We start from the raw sequence: 22,684 nt of genomic DNA, 5'->3' as shown, positions 1-22,684 counted from the left end.
TTGTCCCAGACAAGAAAAAAGTCACTAATGTCAAAAATGAAACAAGTGACAACAACAGCTAGTCATGGACATCATTCCTCTGGTCACATTCTTCTGTGGGGCCAATCAGACAGAGGAACTCACTTGATATCAGGAATCTGCCCCCCCCCTCAGGCAAAGACTCGGGCACTTTCATCAACATTCACCCCATACCACCCCCATCCTCAGGGTAAACATAAAAGCCAGATTCAAACACACTTGAAAAGCCAGTTGAGAAGCTGGGTTCAATCGGCCGGCAGCACTTATAAAAATTCAGACTGGGCTGAAGCAATGGCTCAGTTATTAAAAGTGCTGTGACTCTTCCAAAGGACCCAAGTTCATGTCCCAGAACCCTCATCAGTTGGCTCATGACTGCCTGGAACTCCAGCACCTGGGAGCCTGACACACTCTTCTGGCCTTCAAGGGTAGGTGCTCACACTCACGTGCATGTCCGCCCTCCATACTCAGCCATATACATGCAAGTACACGTGCATGAAAACACACAAAATAAAAGACACACGTAATTCAAATGTTTCCTTTTATTTTTATTTTGTGTGTTTTGCTGGCCTGTTTCTGTGCACCATGGCATGCATGGTACTCATGGAGGCCAGAAGAAGGTGTCAGATCCCCTGGTACTGGAATTACAGACAGTTGAGTCACTATGTGCATGCTAGGAACTGAACTCTGCTCCTCTGGAAGAGCAACCAGTGCTCTTAACTATTGGACCATTTCCTCAGTCCCAAATAAAATATAATTAAAAAAAAGAAAGAAAAAAGAAAAAGCCTACCTAATATACCTAGCTCTTCTATTTGAAGTAGTCTAAATTTTTAAAATTTATTTTATTTAGTTATGTGTAGGAGCTGGAGACTTGGATTCAAGTCTCAACATCCACATGGCGCAGCTCACAACCATCCTAACTCCAGGTCCAGCAGCTCTAATGCCCTCTTCTGGCTTCCACAGACACTGTATGTTGTGGTGTACAGACATACGTGCAGGCTAAACATCCAAACACATAAAATAAATAAGGCTGGAGAGATGGAAAGGTGGCTTAGTAGTTAAGAGCACTGGCTGCTCTTCCAGAGGACCCAGGTTCAATTCCCAGCACCCACATGGCAGCTCCCAACTGTTTATAACTCTAGTTCCAGGGTTTCCAACACCCTCACACACACACCCTTGCAGGCACGCGCGCGCGCGCGCGCGCACACACACACACACACACACGCGCACAGGCAAAACACCAGTGCACATATAATAAAGCAAATGCAGGGTGGTGGGGGTGCACACCTTTAATCCCAGCACTGAGGAGGCAGAGGTAGACAGATCTCTGTGAGTTCGAGGCCAGCCTGGTCTGTGGAGCTAGTTCCAGGACCACTAGGACTACACAGAGAAGCCCTATGTTGAAAAACTAATTTAAATAAATAAAAATAATTTTGAAGAGGTGTGGGGGCGCTATGTGTGTGTGGCTGTGTGTATATGTACATGAATGTATCTGAGGGTGGGTGCTGTGTTCACAGACAGGCTAGAAAAGGGGGCATCATGCTTCGTTCTCGATCACTCTATTCCTTTGAGGCAGGTCCCCTCCCGGAATCTAGAGTCGAGTTCTTAGACTAGGCTGGAAGTCAGAGAGCTACAGCAGTCCTCCTGACTTCAGGCCCTCTCTAAGCTGGGCTTACAAGTGCACTGGCTTATTTCCTAACTGCTGAGATCCAAATTCTGATCTGCATGCTCAGAAGAAGCTCAGCTTAAGTAGGACTGAGGGCGAGGGGTCGGCTCCGCTTTGATCTGTTTGTTCATCATCTCTCTCTATCGTCATGCTCTCTCTTTGTTACTAATCCACCTCTCGCTCTCTTTGCTCTCTTTAGCACATTCAGCTTTTTGTTCTTTTTGTTTGTTTTGTTGGGACAGGGTCTCTCTGTGTAGCTCTGGCTGTCCTGGAACTTTGCATTCCAGGCTGGACTCAGAGATCTATCTGCCTCTGCCACCAAAGTGCTTGGATTATAGGCATGCACCACCACCACCCGGCACAATCCAGAAATTTTACTTGGGGAAATTTCGCATGGGGATAAAGGAGCTATGCGTGTGCCATCCCCAAACACAACTCCAAACCGTTGACTATTTTACACTAAAAACATTTTAAGGATCTGGTGAGGTGGCTCAGTGTTTACGAGCACTAGCTGCTTTTCTAGACGACCCAGGTTCAGTTCCCAACACCGGTGTTGCATTTAGAAGGTAGAGACAGGAGAATCTCTTGCCGGGCGTTGGTGGCGCACGCCTTTAATCCCAGCACTTGGGAGGCAGGGGCAGGCGGATCTCTGTGAGTTCGAGGCCAGCCTGGGCTACCAAGTGAGTTCCAGGAAAGGCACAAAGCTACATAGAGAAACCCTGTCTCGAAAAAAAAAAAAAAAGGAGAATCTCTTGAGTTTGAAGCCAGCCTGGTCTACAGAGTTCCAGGACAACCAGGACTACACAGAGAAACCCTGTCTTGAAAAATAAAAAGGGAAAAAAGAAAAAGAAATCCTGGGGTCAGTAAGAGGTGTTGGGTGTTGGGACAGACCCTTCAGGAATGCTTTTTCCATGGGGTGAGTTAGTTTGCTGGACTCCCATGACACCCGTGTCCTTCCTCAGGTGTGTGCCTTCCTTGCCGGAAGCAGCGAGGATTCAGATACTATGCTTTCCCAACTCCAGAATTCTGAACCCAAATAAGCCTCTTTCCTGTAGACAGATGTGTATTTTTTTCAAGGCGTTAGAATGTATCAAATAATGAAACAAGCCTCTTTCCTGTAGACAGATGTGCTTTTTCAAGGTGTTAGAATGTATCGAATAACGATGGCTCATACTCAGCATTGTCTCTGCAGGCTGTGATTTACCTAGTAATTGCAGTTCCCTGTGACAGATTGACTGTTGGCGATAGCTTCTTTCCTCTTAGTCCTAATTGATAATACTAATTCTCAGAATGCTCCTTGGAGGCTATGGACTTCAAAGAGGAATTACTGAAGGACACGCAGAGAGCCAACACAGAGGCAGAGCAACAAGCAGGTGGTTGGATATTAACAAAGCCAGTTGAAGAGGATTGTAGGGCTCAGCTACACAAGTGCAGGACCCTCAAGGCGAGGACCAGGGGTCCAGAAGGATGGAAAGCTTTTCAAATGGGCCTCATTGGAATGGGGCCATGCAGAGCGGGAACTCAGAGCACACAGAGATTTTCTGCCAGGCGGTCACTTGATGCCCATACCATGTGTTTGGATGACAGGTTGGTAAGGCCATTGCCATGACAGTGTGCTTCTTTTTATGGGGTCTGGTAAAGGTGTGGCACTTTTCCTTAGTCTGGGGTGTTTGGTGAGTTCATGGGCTGTTTTTTTTTTTTTTTTTTTTTCTCACATGGTTTTAGTATACCCGTGTTCCCAAGTGTTCCAGTATACATTGGTACATTTATAGATGGTACCAGTCAGTGATTCACGGTGGTGCTGGTCAGATAGTGGTACTTATATGCACAAAGGAGATGCAGAGTCATCCTGTGTCTGCACTTACACTCCACACGGAACCTCCCAGCCTGAAAGGCGCTGTCTCATACAAGTTAAACACGGTAGTGACTCAACAGTTGGAGTGTGGCTCCAATCTCCACAATTACCTAGCCTTGGGTGTTCTGTTATAGCAATAAAAAACAGACTAAAAAAGCAGAAGAATGTCCTTCTTAGCATCAAGTACAGAATGTTGAGGCCAAGGGAGAGATCTGCACGAACAACCTGAGCATGGCGCTCCACACCTGTAATCACAACGCTGGCAAGATGGGCGGACACGGGAGACTCGGGAACTTAAGCCAGCCTGGGACATAGCAGAGCCTGTCTTAAAGAGCTGGGGAGATGAGTGGGTAAGAACATTTGCTGAACAGGCAGGAGGATCTGAGTTTGAATCCCCAGTCCTTCCGAAAGTAAGAAAACTGGGCAAGGCCACGTGTTCAAGTAGCGTGTAACCACAGAGCAGGGTGGGGAGGGTGGCAGAGACAGGGTCTGGCTGGCTGCCAGCCTGGCTTTACTTTTAGAGAGATCCTGTCTCAAGGGAACAAGGCAGAAGGTGGTGGAACAGGATACTCACTTCCTCCTCCTCTTGCCTCTACATGTGCATGAGCACAGGCATGTGCACACACCCGTTTGAGTCAGGGTCTCACTGTAGCCCAGGCTAGCCTTGAACTCAAGGTAATCTTGCCTGAGTTGTGATTACACGTATGACCTACCGCACCTGGCTCCTTCTTAATATAACTCTCAGGCCTAGTCACACAACAAACAAAAACCACTAAAAGGCTAGCTGTGTTTAGGGATAGGATTTTACCTTCTTGGTATCTTTCTTATTCTGAGAACTCTTGCTAACACACCTTGGCTTGTATGTGTAGGGTGCAACCAAGCTCATGCATCATCAGCAAGCCAAGCAGAGCCCCTCTGTAGAGTTTGTGACCCCCATCAGGCCAGCCTAGGGGGGCGGGTCACAGTGCCTCAGCCTGTGCCAGGCCAGGGAACTGACTCTGGCTTGCAGCCAGGTATTCTGTTGTGTGTTCCTGGGACTGACTGGCAAATCAACCTAAGATCCTGCTCACTGGGGTTGGATTATTCTTCCTTCTATTGCTTTTCTCCCTTCTTCCTGTCTCAAAAGATCAGCAAACATTAAGCAGGAATGTGCCCTGGTCCCACCCTTGTGTGCAAGTTTCCTGGTCCTCTGCCCTTTCCAGCACTGCCGCCTGACTGAGGGTCCCAGAGTCCCCTGCCCAGGAAACAGCATCTGCAGGCCCTCCTCTGTCTTACAAACTTTATTAGTCCTGGGAAGGGGGACAAGCCGCTCTTATCTCTCCCGCCCATTACTGTTTGCCATTGCCGTTGATGGGACGGTTCACATGGTCGGGGGAGGACAGGAAGGCCTTGATCTTGGGCCGGGCACTGAGACGTGCCACGTAGGCAGAGAGCAGGGGGAAGCTGTCCAAGCAGCCAGGGGCCAGGACCTGGTGGATCAGCAGCAGGTCTAGCAGGTTGTAATCGGCAAAGGAGATCTGCATGGGTGGAAGGTGTGGGTATCAACAGGGGGAGCAGACTGGGGCTGGGGAGCAGAGAGCCACCCCCCCTCCTCCTCACCCCCACCCCACCCCGCCTCCATTTTTCAGCTGGCTCCTAAGTCTCTATAAGGCAACACAGGAGTTGCTCACCTGGTCACCCACGATGAAGGCTTTACCTCCTTGGTTCTGGGACAGCAGGGTCTCAAAAGGCTTCAGGTGTCCAGGCAGGGCCTTCACATAGTCATCCTTACCATCCTCCTGCCCGAAAGATACCCAAAGCTGTACCACCCTCCCAGTGCAATGGGCACTGGAATCCTGCTGCCCTGTAATGAATTCTACCCTCTCTGGATATACCCCACCCCCAGGGACATGCCCCACCATTAACTACCTCTTAGGCTGCCTGGAGACAAGAGCCCTAGCCACCCCTCTGCCTGCTGCCCACACCCAGGTTATGACCTGGTCTCATTCACTTCAAGTTGCTAATTCTTTCCCACTTCATTCTACCAGTCCATTCTGCTAAGATCTCCCTGGATACCCTAGGCTGGCCTGGACAACTCACCATGAAGTACAGGCTTGGCCTTGAACTTGGAGTAGTCCTCCTGCCTCAGCCTTCCAACTACTGTGATTGCAGAGATGTGCTACCACCCCCAGCTAAGATCTGTTATCTTTATTGCTGGAAAACTCTCAGAGCTGGTTCCTCTGAGGATCATTCTGTGCTTCACATTTAGATCCAGCCGCGAGCAGACTCTTCAACAGCTCCTCTGCCCTGCCAGGTCCAAGCCAACTGGTTCAAAGGCTTGAGGACCTGGCCAGCTGCCCCCAGCTCTGTTTCCTCGTGTTCTGCCCCTATGACACACCCACACACTGTGGACTTCCCACCTGCCACCACCAGCCCTCCCACTCCTGAAGTTGTCTCCCGGTCCTCTTGACACTGCCCCAGCCTGGCCCTGGAGCTCTCACAGAGGGAGGGAGAAGATGGAGTCAAAAGTGCACAAAACCCCTTTGCTTACACCCCCCAACCCTGTGTGTGTGTGGGGGGGAACGGGACTCACATATTTGGTGTAGATGAGGGTGACGTATTTGCAGCGAAGGTCTTCCACCCCATCATTCACCATGTCCACCAGAGAAGCCTCCCTCTGGTCTTTCCCATAAAGCCCTGCGGGTCAGGAGAGAATGGCATGACTGACATCTGATTTCTCCACCTCAGCTCCCTTCCCCCAGGCATATTATGGCTGTCTGTGGGTCCCAGTCTGGGAGGGAGGGGGATATGGGCAGTCATGTGAGTCCGGAGCTCATGAGAGGCAACAGGAAGTGATGGCAGGCAGAGCACAGCTGCAGCCTGAACGAGTCTGATCTCTGTGTATCCCTGTTTGCTGTCTAAACTGGAATAAAATGGGAGTGGCTGGGAGGGTAGATACCCTGAAACCATGACTGATGCCCCACCACCACCACCCTGCCCACCGCCGGACCACCTGAGGTTCAGGACTTACCTAAGGATCGGCCCAGGTGCCTCAAGATGGCATTAGATTGGTACAGGGTGAGGTCTCCATCCTCAAACTTGGGAAGCTGCCCATACAGCTGTGGGGAGGGGCAAAGCTTGGTGAGGCTGCCGTCTCCCAGTTACAGCCCTCTTAAGGCCCCGCCTGTGGTTCCCACCAAGTGTGTCACTCACACAGGAGGACTTGAGCGAGCCTTGCTTCCAGGTATCCACGGTCACCACCTCCTCCTTCCAGCTCTGGCCCTGGTCAGCCAGCAGGATGCGCATGGCCTCACAGCGCCCTGTATGGAGGGTCAGCGCAAGGGTTTGGGGACGGTGTACAGGCCCAGCCTCAAGCACCTTGGGGTGGGGGGCCTGGGCACGGTGAGGGAGGCACAAACTTGCAACAAGAACGGTCAAAGATGAACTGGAGTTTCCCCAGGGTGGATGGGAACGGTGGGCCAACCCGAGACCTCCCCTTCCTGCAGTCCCTGGCTCATACCTCGAACTGGGAAGTAGACAATGGTGTACGGCGGCACTGGGGATCACAGGAGAAGAATGTTAGTTGAGAGAAGGGGGCTGACTAGGGTTCAGAGTTGTGCACCCTCCTGCCCATCTCCCGGATCCCCTCCCTGCTCTGGGCTTCCCAAGACCTCCTGAAAGTCCCCTCCGCGCCCCTCCGCGCACCCTCGCCGCCCCCCTCCCCCGCGCGCGCCCGGTGCAGGGAGCTCTGAATTCCGAGAGAGCCAGGACCCGGCCAGCTGCATGCTGGTAATCTGGGGAAGCAGGACAGCGCGGACTCACTGGCTGCTGCGTAGATGGAGGCACGGACTCCTGAGCTGCGTAGACGGTAATGGATCTTGGGTGCTGGAAGAGAGCACAGGCCCCAGGGCCGCCAGCCTTATAAGGGGCATCGCGCCCCGCCCCGGATGCTGTGTCAACAAGGTGGAGGGAAAGGGGGGTTGCGGAGTTCCGCAGCTGGTGCCTCCGACCGGAGACACTCACGAGCTGCACCCGAGTCTGCAGCACGGGCTGGGTTCATTTTTGGGTCAAAGGCAGGTCCTGCTCAGAGAGGGGTGTGTCCAGTTCCCTTTCCCTTTGTGCTGGAGCTGGCCAGCTTTTTGCAGCATCCATCAAAGCTCTTCCTGCAGATCCCACCAGTGACTAACCCAACTCACCAACCTCCTCCTCTCTCCTGCCGAAAGAGCCCATTTGACTTCGCCAGAAGTAGCCAGAAAACTGTGATCCTGGATCCTCCATTTTTTGATCCTGGATTCTTCCTTTTTGAATCTGAGGAGCTTCAAAAAGAGAAGAAAAATGAAGCGAACGGACAAAGTTGTGGTTTTATGTCAAAAACCTTCACAGTTGGTGCTTCCTCTACTTTCTGCCTAGTTCTTTTCGCCCTTCAAAAACAACATCTGGAGCTGGAGAGATATCCGAAGTTAAGCGCCCTGAGGACCCAAGTTCACTTACTTCCCAGGCCCCACATGAGGTGGCTCACAGCTGTTTGGAACTCCAGGGCCCGAAGGATCAGACGCCTTTGGCTTCCTCGGGCACTTCACTCATGTGTACAAACACAAGGACATTTAAAAAAAATAAATCCTAACGAAGCAAACATCCGTCCCCAAAGGCTACCACACACAACCTCACTGTTAAACCCATCCAAGCGTGTGAGCACGCATACAGAGGCGGCCATGCTCCTGTCTTTCCTCAGGCTGCTGCTTGCTTCCAGCTACCTTTCTCCCTAGCATCTCTCTGCCCTGCGTCTCCCTGTGTCAATCAGGACTTGGACTATGGAAGCAGCTGTGGGTGGCTATGACCGCGTCTCACCCTTTCCTCCCCAACCCTGCCGGTCACTGTCCTGGGGGCCGGAGGGAGGGAGCAAAACCGCTTGACCACACAGGCAACACCTGGACCCAGGAAAAGCCATAAGCTGACCCCACCCAGTGGGGCCTGCATCTAAGAGGAATACCTGACACTCCGAACATTCCCCATACTCCTAGACAAATGTCAGCCCATCAAGGTCCTGAACCCTGGAAATCCCCTCACCCCAACTTCTGCTGTGATAAAAAAACCCCACCCTGCCTGGGTTCTGGGCTCTCTGCTCTCACAGCTGCATCGGACAGAGTCCAAGCTCTGAGCTTGAAAATAAAGGCTCTTTGCTTTTACATACGGGGATTTGGTCTCTGTGGTGGTCTTCTGGGGTCCCCGCGATCTGGACATAACACTAGCTGGTGTCTCTGACCCCTACCCATTTCTCCCACTCTGGCTACTTCAAAGGAGTCCAAGTCAGCGTCTCATTTTGGACTGAAAGAAACATTTTACACCCTGGCTTTGTCCCTGTGCCCTGTGGACCATAAATATTGGCCAGTCACTCCCTCTTCCCACAGCACAGGCCACGCCTTTCTGTCCCCTCAGTAGAGCACAGACTCGCGTACGGGGCTGGCAAGATTTCCTGGATTCCTGCTCCATACTGGACCCAGGTCTGAGCCCTCTGTTCTTGCAAGTGTTCATCTACTCCGCTCTCCCTTCCTGGCTGTGTCTGGGATGCCCCGGGTGGAAGTGCTGGTTCCAAGGTTTGTGGACCCTTGATTTGCATAAGTAGAACCAGGTGGCCCTCAGGAAGAGATGTATGTGCCTCTCCAAACCTCTTCCCGTTCTGAGCTCCCTCGGGGCCCACTGTTCATTACTGAGGATTTGGGCCCTTCCTGTGTTCTTTGGGTTTTTTCCTCCCCTTGTGGAAATAGCATTTTCCTAACTTTGGGCTTTGTTCCTTGAAGTTCCTGCTCTCTGTTCCTAAGCATGAGGTCTCCTATCCTACAGGTTCATCTCTTACTGATTTTTTTGCTTTTACTTTTTTATTTATTTAACAAAGCTCAAGAAGCCCTGACAGGCCTTGAACTCACTATATGGCTGAGGATGACTTTCAACTCCTGATCCTCCTGCCTCCACCTTCTGAGCGCTGGAATCACAGGCTTGGGTCACCTCCTCGGGTTTGTATGGCACTGGAGCTTGAACCCAGGGCTCCATGCATGCTAAGCAAGCACTATAGATTGGTGAACTTTAGTTTATCAGGGGACTCGGCCTCAATTTAAAAAAAATAAAACCCAGAGCAATTGAGGGTGATGGCCTGGTGTCAATTCCAGACCCCTACACACATGTGTACATGCATTCATACACATGCAAACACACACACACGGATATCACATACACATGCAAAAGAAAATTGATCTGAGCTGAGCATAATGGTGCATGTCTAGAATCCTGGTGCTCTGGAGGCTGAGGCAGGAGGATTGTGACTTCAAAGGAAACCTGATCTATATACCAAGGCTCTGTCTAAAATCTCTTCCTAAGATGGTGTGGAGGGCAGAGAATTCTGTTTCCACCAATGTCATGGAAGGAATTTCTGCATCCTCTTCAGCAGGAACGAATCACATCCCAAGGAGAGATGAACTCCAGTTCCAGAAACTGCATTCTCATGCCTGTGACACTGAGAAAAAGCTGAAACTCACAGGAGCAAACAGGTGAAGGATGGCCAGGAGCAAGGAGGTGGGTGAGGATGTGATAGTTTTGTTGCTGAATCATAGTGAATCGACTAGATTGCTGCAGTTCATGCGTTTGCCAGACGAAGCTTGCTGGAGCTCATGGAGAGGTTGGAGCCAGCCACTCTAAGTGGCTGCATGTCGGCTGAGTAAACAGCCGGGCTCACCAACGAGTATGAAAATGGCTGAGTCATGCAGGAAGAACAGGAAGAACATAGCGAAATAGCCGAGACAATGGCCGTTGCCCTTAACAACCCACAATCTGCTGACGATTCTATAATTTTCTTGCTTGCTTGTCCGCCCCACCTTGTGTTTTTAAGAGTATAAAATGAAAATACAAACTGGACCCAGAATCAAAGCCTCTTGTGAGCTATCCTGGTTTCTCTCGGAATCTCCTCTCTTCCACTCCTACTGACACTGGAGTGCTTATTCCAGAAAGAGCCTTACATTTCTGGGGTCCCACCCAGTGAGATCTCCTTCACCTATTGGTGGAAAGAGGCAGCAGCCCGGGACCTCTCAGCCCACCGAAGGTCTCAGGAACTGGGAAGGGCACGCCCCCAAGGGGATTCCCGGGTCCCCTTCCAGTAGCTTAAAGGAACTGTAAGACCCAGGACCGGAATCTCTTGGTGGAAGAGGAGACTAAGCTAGGCGTCCGGACCAGATAAAGTCGCCCGCATTAGAAGACAAAATTAATAAAAACAAACAGTTTAAACAGTTTAAAATGTATCAGTTGTGGGCTTTTTGTTATTGTTGCCTTGTTTCTGGATTTTTGTTTTTGAGACAAGGTCTCTCAATGTAGGGTAGGTTTGCCTGGAATTTTCAGTAATCCTCCTGTCTCAGGCTTCCACATGCCGGGATTATAGGCATGAGCCACCATGAATGACAACCATCACGGTTTGTCAAATTTGAGAAGTCTGCCTGATCTAAGAGAGAGGGTGATTTCTGAGTCAGGCATGGTGGGGCACAGTTGGTCTACACTGGAGGCCTAGAGAACGATGCTGTGTTCTGTCTCTTGGCTTGTTACCACTTAGAAAACATACACCATGGTTCTGGTGTGACTTCTCTGATGGTCCCCACCGCATCTGCCGCTCACAGTTTTATTCTGCAGTTTAAGCTCCTTGAAATGCTATGTATTTGTTTATTGGCCATGTCCACTCTAACACAGGCGACCTCAAAGCCCCCCTGTAGTGGAGCATGACCTTGAACCTCTGATCCTCCTGCTCCTGCCTCCCTGGGAACGCAGATGTGCGGCACCACACCCAGTTTCTATGGTGCTGGGGATGGAACTCAGGACTTTGCACAAGCTAAGCAAACATTATGCAAAGGCCCAGCACCCTTGATTTGTATTTAAGACAGGGTCTCGGGATGTTGCTTAGGTTGGCCTTTGGCTCCCGGCTCTAGCCATCCTCCTGCCTCAGCTTCTCATGTAGCTGTAACCAGTGCCCCTTACTGTAACCAGTTTTTTTAGCCATCAGTTTTATGTGGCAAATGACTGTTATTCACTTTCAACTCTGAAAACTTATTTATTTCTCTATTTATTGTGTTGTGTGAAGGCATGCCACAGCAGGCATGTGGAGGTCAGAGGTCAGCTTGCAGAAGTCAGTTCTCTCCTTCTACTTGGATTCTGGGCACTGCAGGTGGCCAGGTTTGGCCACGAACCTCTTCGTCTGTTGAGCCGTCTTGCTGGACTTTCAACTCTTACTTTTGCATCCACTGTTTCTTCTGTTTCGCATTAATAGCTGTCCTTTTGGTGCTTCTGTGTTTCTAGAATGCGTGTTCTTGTGATACCTCAGTAAACCCCCCACTCTATCCCCTACAGACAAAGAGAAGCTTAAACCAGGGTTCGTAAGTGTAGATAAGAACTTAGACCCCTTTTCCCCAGGTGGCTGTATCTGCTACAGGGACTTTGGAAAACACAGTCAGGATATTCGACCAAAAGACTAAAAAGGGAGGTGGGTTAAAATAAATTATATGGTCTGTGCCTTTAAGAACTAGCCTCACAATGACAGGGGAGTGCTCCTTCCAACCTCCCTGCTGTGAGTGAAGAGATTTAGAAGAACCTCCCTGGAGGCTTGCAAACTTAGAAAACACCTTACTTTTGCATTCTGTACCTAAAGTCTCCAGTGGCAGCTTTGGGGATGTGATCTAGGCACAACAAGACCCTCACTCTATTGTCTCAAAAAGGGGGCCTTAGACAAAGATATCTCAATATAGATAGACCCAGGCCAGTTTCAAGTCCCCAGAAATGATGGCGCCAGCCCCAGGAACAAAAGAACAGAGTCAGGATGTCTGATGGTAACCAATTAACCACAAGATGCCCCTCTCCGGAGATAACATGACCAGACCCCGGAGAGGAGTTGTAAAACTCCTGACAGGGCAAACAGATAAGCTAGAATAAGATAAAGTCCAGGCCTGGGAAAAACTGGACCAATCAAGGATGGACCCGTACTAACCCCTCCCCTCTAAGAAATTTTATGGGTTTTGTCTATACAAACTAACTTCCCCAAGAAAGAGTAACTCTTCTCTGCCTCACTTGAGATGGCTTGAGTTGAGTTCCCTGTCATGACTTGTAACAGATAAACCTTGCTTTTGCATTCTGGTATGCTCGTCCTTGGTGGTCTCTCTGGGGGTTACAATCTGGGCACAACATTCTTTGTGTGTGTGTGTGTGTGTGTGTGTGTGTGTGTGTGTGTGTGTGTGTTTCTGCAGAAGGGTGAGATGTCATCTGGGACTTGTAAGCCTGTGCCCCTGGTGGGCTTGATTTAGTCTGTAATTGTTTCCTTTGTCAAACTATGGTTTACTAAAACTCTGGTTTTAGTTGCCAAACAAGCCAGCCTATGGCTTCAAGAGGGAAGGAGCTGAACAGCAGGGAAATCTTGTATGCCTCCCTTGTCACCCCCCAAGCAGAGACCCTGGGGGCAGGGAGGAAGCTTCTGGGCTCTAATGTGTCAGTCCTAGGGCATTTCAGGGGAGAGGAATTCCTTGGCCCCCAGTGCCTCAGCCCAGCAGTCTGCGGCTGTCCCTGGGACTGGGAATGCCCGCGGCTGGGCTGGGCTGCATTAGTGTGGGTGGCAACAGTGACAGCCCTCCCCAACCCTGGCAGTGGTAAAGACCGAGTAACAGTGGCCTCTTAACTTCCCTTTCTCAACACACACACACACACACACACACACACACCTATATACACAAACACACAGGTTCAAACCAACCATCTATCTCTAAGAAGTGTCTGCTCAACAACCCCCAATGTTTTATCATTTTCTTAAAATATTGATTTATCTTTCTAAAAAAATATTTTAGTATTTTTTTAAAGATTTATTTATTTATTATGTATACAGAAGAGGGTGCCAGATCTCATTACAGATGGTTGTGAGCCAACATGTGGGTGCTGGGAATTGAACTCAGGACTTCTGGAAGAGCAGTCGATGCTCTTAACCTCTGAGCCATCTCTTCAGGCCAAATATTGATTTATCTTATTTTATGTGCACAAGTGTTTGCCCTGCATATATGTATATGCACCACATGCATGATGGTGCTCTTGGAGGTAAGAAGAGGGCATCAGATACCCTGGAACTGGGGTGGTGTATGGTTGTGAACTACCTATGTGAGTGCTGGGCACTGTACCCAGGTCCTCTGGAAGAGCAACCTAGTGCTTTTAACCACTGAGTCATCTCTCCAGCTCCTGTCTGGTTTTGTTTACTCCATTTTCCCCGACACTCCACTTCTCTCTGCAGTTTCCTGCTGGAGTTGAGGTTAGTGTGTGCTAGTTTACCATACAAAGTGAGGGCTGCCGTGTGGTGGACCTTGGCCATCGCCTCCTCTATAAAGTTTTGTGGGATCCGGGTCATGTTTGTTTTTACATGGTTATCTGTTTGCTTTTGTTAAAACAGCAGCAGGAACAATGGGCCCCACAGCTTTTGCTCTGTCCCCAGGATTAAACAATTGCTCTCTGCCCTGTATAGAAACCATGGAACCATGGTGACCCCTTATACAAACTCCAGTCTTCTGAGACACTGAATCGCCAGCAACTTTCAGTATCATTTGCTTCACCAGGTCGGTTGCTTTGGGGTGCCCCATAGCAAAGCCCAGCAATTCCCAACATCCCTGAACAGACCTCAGGGTCCAAGCCAGGGTGGGAGCCACAGGGGTATTCCTGCAGGGTGGGAGTCACAGGGGTATTCCTGCAGGGTGGGAGTCACAGGGGTATTCCTGCAGGGTGGGAGTCACAGGGGTATTCCTGCAGGGTGGGAGTCCACAGGGGTATTCCTGCAGGGTGGGAGCCACAGGGGTATTCCTGCAGGGTGGGAGCCACAGGGGTATTCCTGCAGGGTGGGACCACAGGGGTATTCCTGCAGGGTGGGAGCCACAGGGGTATTCCTGCAGGGTGGGAGCCACAGGGGTATTCCTGCAATAGGCTCAGAGGGTTGTCAGGCAGCTGAAGATCCTACTTCACTGCTCAGGGCCACAAAGAGAACCCTGCTGAGCTGGCTGAAGACTTACATTTTCACAGACCATGGTCCCCAGAGTGAGCTCTTCTCTCCCTAGAAGAATTAGGGCAGATCCCACTGCCAGGCAATGTGCTGAGGTCATGAGAGCCTCCCAGGAAGCAGAGGGCACCGGTGGGCTCAGCAAGGTTCTCTGCACTTTTTAAACACTTTTCTGGTGTGTGTGTGTGTGTGTGTGTGTGTGTGTGTGTGTGAGAGAGAGAGAGAGAGAGAGAGAGAGAGAGAGAGAGAGAGGGGGGAGAGGGGACAATCAGCTGAAGTTGGTTTTTCTCACTGTACCTTGTGAGACCCAGGGATAGAGCTCATGCCATCAAGCTTGGTGGCAAGTACCTTTATTCACTAAGCTATCTTGATAGCCCACGATTCTCAGTTCTTATTCTGTGCAAGTTAGACTTTGATGCAGAAGTCCAGATAGAGAAGTGTTGTGGAATATTATTTTAAGATGTGTTATATTGTTTATGCTGTGGAGTATTTGTTTAATGATGCAAAGATGTGTTGCATTCTTTTATGTTGCATCTGTTTAACTGTGAAACTGTTCTACTTTGCCTGTCTAAAACACATGATTGGTCTAATAAGGAGCTGAATGGCCAATAGCAAGGCAGGGGAAAGGATAGTCGGGGCTGGCAGGCAAAGAGAATAAATAGACGGAGAAAAAAGGGATCAGTAAGCAAGAGAGATCAAGGAGTGAGAAAAGAAGGGGCCAGCCACCCAGCCACTCAGCCACTCAGCAGCACCAAATAAGAGGGAAAGAGAAGATATGCAGAAATAGAGAAAGGTAAAAGCCCAGAGGCAAAAGGTAGTTAAGAAAAGATGGCTGGAAATAAATCAAGCTAAGGTCAGGCATTCATAAGTAAGAATAAGACTCCACGCGTATTTATTTGGGAGCCGGGTGGTGCCCCCCCCCAAGAAGCCAAAAGAGTAAAGAGTAAAAAACAAACACCAGGGAAGCATTCCACCTTCTCCCTCTCACTCGTCACCTCCAAGGGCTCGATTTAGAGGTGAGGAGGAAAGGGGGAATGAAAGCTGTGCAATGGAGCCAGTGAACACTGGCGTCTCCTCTGTGACAGACGCTGTGAGGATCACCGTAGCTTAGAATCCCAATTGTAGTGACAAACTAGATGATCACCATCGTCAACCTTGACTTTGAAAGACGTTAATAACAAAAGTTAGGGGTGGAGGCTGAAAGGGAGGTGCCATCCCCGAGAACTTTGCAAAGAAAATGATTATAAATTGATATTTGTAATGTACTACATGAGTAATGGAGACCTTGGTTTTTGAGATAGGTTTCACTGAGTAGACCAGACTCACAGATCCATCTGCCTCGGCTTCCTGACAGCTGGGGTTAGAGTGTGTTTATGTAAGTATAAATAAAAAATAAAAATGTTATTTTTTAAATGTGTGTGTATGTGTACCCACATCTGTGTATGGGTATGTGCATGAGAGTGCAGTGCCCACAGAGGCCAGAAGAGGGCATCAGATCTCTTAGTGCTCAAGCGGTTGTGAGCTGCCTCACCTGGGTAATGGGCTCCAACCGTCAGTCTTCTGCTGTGGCATTGTTCATTTTTTTTAAATAACTTGTTTATTTTTATTTTGTGCGCATTGTTATTTTGCCTATATGTATGTCTGTTTGAGGGTGTCAGACCTTGGAGTTACAGACAGTTGCTAACTGCCATGTGGGTGCTGAGAATTGAACTCGTGTTGTCTGGAAGAGCAGTCAGTGCTCTTAACCACTGAGCCATCTCTCCAGCCCCTCATTATGTGATCTTAACTGCTACACCCTCTCTCCTGCCTCATAGTTTTGGTTCTGTTTGTTCAATTTAAATTTTTCATTTTGACTGTGTGTGTTTGTATGTGCATGATATGTGTTCGTGGGCATTTGAGTGCCACGGCACACGGGAAGGTCAGAAGACAACTTTGTGGACTCAGTCCTCTCTTTCTACCTTCTGTGGGCTGTGGGGATTGAACTCAGGTGGCCAGGCTGCACCACAAGCCCTCTTACCAACCAAACCATCTTGCTAAACCTACTTTTAGTTTTTTGTGTGTGCTGGAGTTAAATCTCAGGGCCTTGGACTTGCAAGTTATTACTCTCCTGCTGAACTCTAACCAATGACATGGTTGTTTGTTTTGGATACATTGTTCTTTTTTCTTTCCTGAGACAGATTCTCAGTATGTACCCCAGACTGGCCTTGAACTAATGACCCTTCCGTCCCAGCCTCCCAAGTCCTGGTACTGCAGGCAAGTTTCACCACTCAGTCCAGTTCTACGTAGTTGTTGAGGTTTCTTGTTGTTTGAGACAGGTTCCTCTTTGTGGTCCTGGCTGTTCTGGAGGTGTTTTTTGTTTTTCTCCTAGTTCAGGAAGCACGACTCTATATTAAGAAGGTAATGTGGTTACTATAATCTCATTTCCAAAATAGAGGAACTGAAAATGGTGTTGTGCTTCCTGGGCGAGAGTAGCAAAAGTGATGGGACACTTCCCACCTAGGAAGCAGATCTATAGAGACCACTCCAAGCTGACAGGTTAGAAAACAACGGTAATAAAGAGTAATTCATTCACTTTCTCAACAAAGAGTAAATCGCTGGAAGCCCAGATCTATGAGTGTTTGCCACCAGAGGGCGCTGGCGTACAGAGGCCGAGACAGGGCCGCTTCCATCCACCTGCTCTCCTGAAAAAAAAAATTTTTTTTTTTGAAGACTGCTAATATTCTATCAACATGTTTCTATTTTTTGAGTCTTGCATCTTGCAGGCTCTCATGGCCACAATTGCAGGTGACAAATGAAAGTCTAGGTCCCCAAGTGCTTTCCTGCATTCTGCCCAGGAGAGGGCGTGAGCATTCCGAGTCACTCTGTCCCTTCCACAGCTCGACCCTTGTAGGGCTTCATCCTGAAGATTTTTCTCAATTGTGCCTTTTTTAGCGACTACATGATGTGAGTGAAATTTTGCCAGAGGTCTGAGAGCCATTTCAGCAATTTAATGAACCTGCCGAGGAGGCCACTGGGACCCCCAGTTTTGTAGTAAATTTGTCAGGGTACAGGAGGTCTAGGCTTGCTTTCAAATCTCACCACTGGGGAGACAGAGACAGGTGGATCTCTGTTAGTTTGAGACCAGCCAGGTCTACATAGTGAATTCTAAGCCAGCTAGGTCACATAATGAGTCTCTGTCCAAAAAAAGAAAAAGAAAAAAGGCAGGAGGCCCGAGGCTTGTGACTGGTGGACTGGTTCTGAAGTGGGGGTGATCGATGAGACTGAGTCCCCTTGGGGATCTGTGCTGGCTTGGGGCAGCTGAGTGTCAGAATGGAGTTGAACTGTGAGCCTACAGCTACGGTGGCCATCTGGTAGTGAGAATGGAAACCATAGGTGATCCCTCAGATCTGGTGCCCACACCACTCCACTGCCTGCTGGCACTGCCCGCTTTGATCCCCTTGTAGAAAGCCCACCCTCTGCCCTGGGCACTGGTGCATCAGCCTGTGCTGGAGCGTTTGTCCAGTGTGCATGTAGCCCTGGGCTCCACCTCTAGTGTCACGTTAAAAAAAAAAGGAAGATGGCGTGGGGTGGGGTGGCGGTGGGGGTGGACAGAGGGATAGGGAGAAAAGAGAAGGGAAGGGAGGTTAAAGGGAGAGGAATGTAGTAGGTAAGAGAGCAGGCACTGGGCATATTGAAAATACTCGACCCAGTACCTGGCATACAACACATCATCAGCAGAGATCTGAAGACAAATTCTGTGAATCAAAGGTCTGATCAGAACCATTTAGCTCTGTGGCTCTGTGTCATATCAGCTTCTTGAGAAAACAGGGTATTTGTTATTATAGCATTTTCCTTCTCGGTTCTTCCCCCCCCCCCCCGAGGCAGGGTTTCTCTGTGTAACAGCCCTGGCTGTCCTGGAACTTGCTTTGTAGATCAAGCTGGCCTTGAACACACAGAGATCTGCCTAGCTCTGACTTCCATGTGCTGGGACTAAAGGCATGTGCCACCACTGCCCGACATTTTCCTACATGTATGGCTTAGCTAGTATTCACCCTAATATTTTATTTAGTATTATTATTACTATTACTATTACTTTGGGTTTTTGGGACAGAGTATCTCTCTGTGGCCCTGGCTGTCCTGTGTAGATCAGGCTGGCCTTGAACTCACAGAGATCTGCCTGCCTCTGCTTCCCGAGTGCTGGGATCAAAAGTGAGCGTGGCGCTGCCACCACCACCACCACCACCAAGCTCTTACCCTAATATTTCGTTGTTTGTTTGTAATTTTTTCTTGTATTCTTTTTCTTCTCTCTCTCTCTCTCTCTCTCTCTCTCTCTCTCTCTCTCTCTCTCGGTCTCATGTAATCCAAGTTGGCCTTGAACTCTGTATATAGCCCAAGTTGGCCTCAAACTCATGATCTTCCTGCATCAACCTGCCTACTGCTATGATTACAAGCAAATGCCACTATGCTGAGATTGACAGCCCTTTTATTAAGAACTAGAACCTCACAAATCAAAACCAAAGAAGTCTACAAAAAGTTTGCTCAGGGCCGGAGAGATGGCTCAGTGGTTAAGAGCACTGGCTGCTCTGCCAGAGGACCTGGGTTCAATTCCCAGCACCCACATGGTGGCTCACAACCGTCTGTAACTCCAGTTCCAGGGGATCCAACACCTTCACACAGATGTACATGCGGGGAAAACACTAATGCACATAAAATAAATAAATCTTTAAAGAAAAAGTTTGCTCTCCAGAGGCTGAGAAAACCCCTCCTAGGCTTTTCTACTTGTGTGTGTGTGTGTGTGTGTGTGTGTGTGTGTGTGTGTGTGTTGTATGCACATATACACGTTTATGCACAGGCTTGTGTGTGGAGGCAGGGGGTTGATGCAGGGTACTTCCTCTGTTGCTATCCACCTTATTTTTTAAGGCAGAACTCTCCATGAACCTGGAGCTTATTGATTTGATTGACTAGGTGGTCCCCAAGCTCCAGGGATCCTCCAGGCCCTGCTTTCCCTGAGACAACAGGTGTATTCCCTGTGTCTAGCTTTTTACCTGGATATTGGTGTCATGGAATATTAATTTAACTAGGCAAAGATGTGTTACATTTGTTTCTGCTGCCTTTGTTAATGATATAAATATGTGTTACATTTGTTTGTGCTGCATTTGTACAGCCAATAGCAAGGCAGGAGAGGGATAGGCGGGGCTGGCCGGCAGAGAGAATGAGTAAGAGGAGGGAGGAATCTAGACTCGAGAGAGAATGAGGGAGAAAGAGAGAGAGACACCTGGGGCCAGAAGACAGGCAGCTGCGCAGCCAGACATGGAGACAGCAGGAAAGTAAGACATACAGAAAGAAAGGAAGGAAGGAAGGAAGGAAGAAGGAAGAAGGAAGAAGAAAGAAAAAAGAAAGAAAGAAAGAAAGAAAGAAAGAAAGAAAGAAAGAGGGAGGGAGGGAGAGAGAGGAGGGAGGAAGAAAGAACGAAAGAAAGAAAGAAAGAAAGAAAGAAAGAAAGAAAGGAAGGAAGGAAGGAAGGAAGAAGGGAGAGAGGCGGTAGTGGTGCACGCCTTTAATCCCAGCACTCGGGAGGCAGAGGCAGGCAGATCTCTGTGAGTTCAAGGCCAGCCTGGGCAACAAAGTGAGTTCCAGGAAAGGCACAAAGCAACACAGAGAAACCCTTTCTCGAAAAACCAAAAAAAAATTTTTTTAAAAAAAAGGGCTGGAGAGAGAGATCAGTGGTTAAGAACACTGGCTGTTCTTCTAGAGGTCCTGAGTTCAACTCCCAGCAACCACATGGTGGCTCACAACCATCTGTAATGAGATCTGGTGCCCTCTTCTGGTGTGCAGGCAGAACACTGTATGCATAATAAATAAATCTTTAAAAAAAAAAAAAAAGAGAGAGAGAGAGAAAGAAAGAAAGAAAGAAAGAAAGAAAGAAAGAAAGAAAGAAAGAAAGAAAGAGAAAGAAAGAAAGATAAAAAGCCCCTCAGCAAAATGTAGATGAAGAGAAACAGGTTAAGTTATAAGAGCTGGTGGGACAAGCAGAAGATAAGGCTGAGCACTCATAACTAATAAGTCTCTATGTCATGATCTGGGAGCTGCTTGGTGGCCCAAAAGAAAAAGCCTGGTACATACTGGGACTCAGTACCTGCTCAGACTCAGTACCCACTGGGACTCAGTACCCGCTCAGACTCAGTACCCACTGGGACTCAGGTCCTCATGCTTGTGGGGCAAACAGTCTATTAACTGGCTTGCCTTCCCAGCCCCTACCGCTCCTTCTTGTTTACACATTGGGTTCTGTATAAATCAGATCAATTCAGATTCAGTGACAGAGACTTCCAATTATGGCAGCTAATGCTTAAACACTTTCCTTAGGCCGGGCGGTGGTGGTGCACACCTTTAATCCCAGCACTTGGGAGGCAGAGCCAGGTAGATCTCTGTGAGTTCAAGGCCAGCCTGGTCTACAGAGCCAGATCCAGGACAGCACCAAAGCTACACAGAGAAACCCTGTCTCGAAAACAAACAAACAAAAAACTTTCCTCGCCGGGCCGTGGTGGCACACGCCTTTAATCCCAGCACTCGGGAGGCAGAGCCAGGCGGATCTCTGTGAGTTCGAGGCCAGCCTGGGCTACCAAGTGAGTCCCAGGAAAGGCGCAAAGCTACACAGAGAAACCCTGTCTCGAAAAAAAAAAACAAAAACAAAAACAAACAAAAAACTTTCCTCATTCAGTCACAAGTCCAGGACATCTGGATGGGCTGGTGTACACCTCATGGTGTTATGTGCCCAGTCTGCCATCCCTGTCACAACGATGGCTACCTCCATATCCCACATCCCAACCCCTGAGATGGGAGGAGGTGTCCTCTGAACATCCCCTTCTGAGGAGGCAGATTCTAGGGCTTACAATGTCAATGGTAAAATATTCCATGTGCCTGTTTTCCCACCGTGTCTGTGAGGTAGAGGCAGGAGTTCAAGCCTAGCCTGGGCTATATAGGTAGATCCTGTCTCAACACTTGTCAACACACAGCCTGACCCCATGGTGTGGTGTGGAAATTATGACTCCCAATTGACAATGACGTCTAGGGATCACCACAGAGAGTGAAGAGAGGTGCCAATGTCATTAAGAAACGCTCTTTTCTCCCTCTTGTGGCTGATTTATAGCCCACTCATTATTTAAGGGATCAAGCGGAAGTAGGTGGGAGATATCACACCACATGCAGGTTTTTCCATGACATCTGTCTGCTCCTGGGTAAGCTCCTGGTGGTCTCTGATTTTGTGAGATCACAATCCTGACTAGTAGCACAGTCCTGGGCCCAACCCCAGCACTACACACTCCCACATATGAGTTTGCACATGCAATTCCTTCAGCTGTCATGGGTTTACATTCTTTTCTTTTTTTTTAATAGGCTAATGAACTCCAGGGACCCACCAGGTTTCCGCCTCCTAGTTCACAATTGCTGAGAATTCAAGCACACGGCTGCTACAACTCAGCTTTTACGTGGATTCTGGGATGGACATCAGATTCCCACCCTTTATTTATTTATTTTGGTTTTTCAAGACAAGGTTTCTCTATGTAGTCCTGGCTGTCCTGGAACTCACTACGTAGACCAGGCTGGCCTCGAACTCACAGAGATCCTCCTGCCTCTGCCTCCCGAGTACTGGGATAAGGGTGTGTGCCGCCATGGCCAGGCACAAATTGTACTTTCAAAGGGAAGTGTTTGTGGTTCACACCACCAACCAGGAGAAAGATGGAGAGAAGGTAATGTCTCAAGCCTGGAACCAAGAGCCTAAAGTCTCTTCATCCTGCTCTGCTGGTGAAGCAGGGAGAGACAGAGAGGGGATAGAGATGTATATTTAAGTGACCAGAATGAAGCCCACCCCAGCTGACCCCCACCTCAGAGGAGGCCTCCTCTCTCAGAAGAGGCTCCACTGCAGAGGAGGAAGAAGGAAGGGCCACGGAGGGGGTGCTCCTGGCCTCTGACCAACTGTGCCAGCGAGATGAGGCAGTCCATCAGTGATGACTCAGTTTGGCCCAGTTCCGTTCCTTGGGAGCTGACCTCTCTCTGCTTCCATCGCTACATTCGGAGCTGGGGCTCTGTGATTGGCTAGCCTGGGGTCACATGTTAATCCTGCATCTAGAGCGCCAGGCCTGGCCCA

General features: G+C 49.1%; 1 protein-coding gene across 1 annotated transcript; it reads right to left on the bottom strand.

Moving 5' to 3' along the window:
- Positions 1 to 4,800: 4,800 nt before the first annotated feature.
- LOC114694764 (glutathione S-transferase P) lies at positions 4,801 to 7,447 on the bottom strand. Its single transcript, XM_028871808.2, has 7 exons — positions 7,338 to 7,447; positions 7,036 to 7,071; positions 6,729 to 6,835; positions 6,547 to 6,634; positions 6,109 to 6,212; positions 5,207 to 5,314; positions 4,801 to 5,053 (listed from the first exon to the last, which is right to left on the bottom strand). Coding segments are annotated over exons 1-7 (633 nt in total). The 5' UTR covers positions 7,339 to 7,447; the 3' UTR covers positions 4,801 to 4,864.
- Positions 7,448 to 22,684: the final 15,237 nt, after the last annotated feature.

This window comes from Peromyscus leucopus, chromosome 1 (assembly GCF_004664715.2).
Source record: "Peromyscus leucopus breed LL Stock chromosome 1, UCI_PerLeu_2.1, whole genome shotgun sequence".
Taxonomy (NCBI): domain Eukaryota; kingdom Metazoa; phylum Chordata; class Mammalia; order Rodentia; family Cricetidae; genus Peromyscus; species Peromyscus leucopus.
Note: the sequence above shows the minus strand (reverse complement) of the source record. Positions and strands in the feature narration are given on the sequence as shown.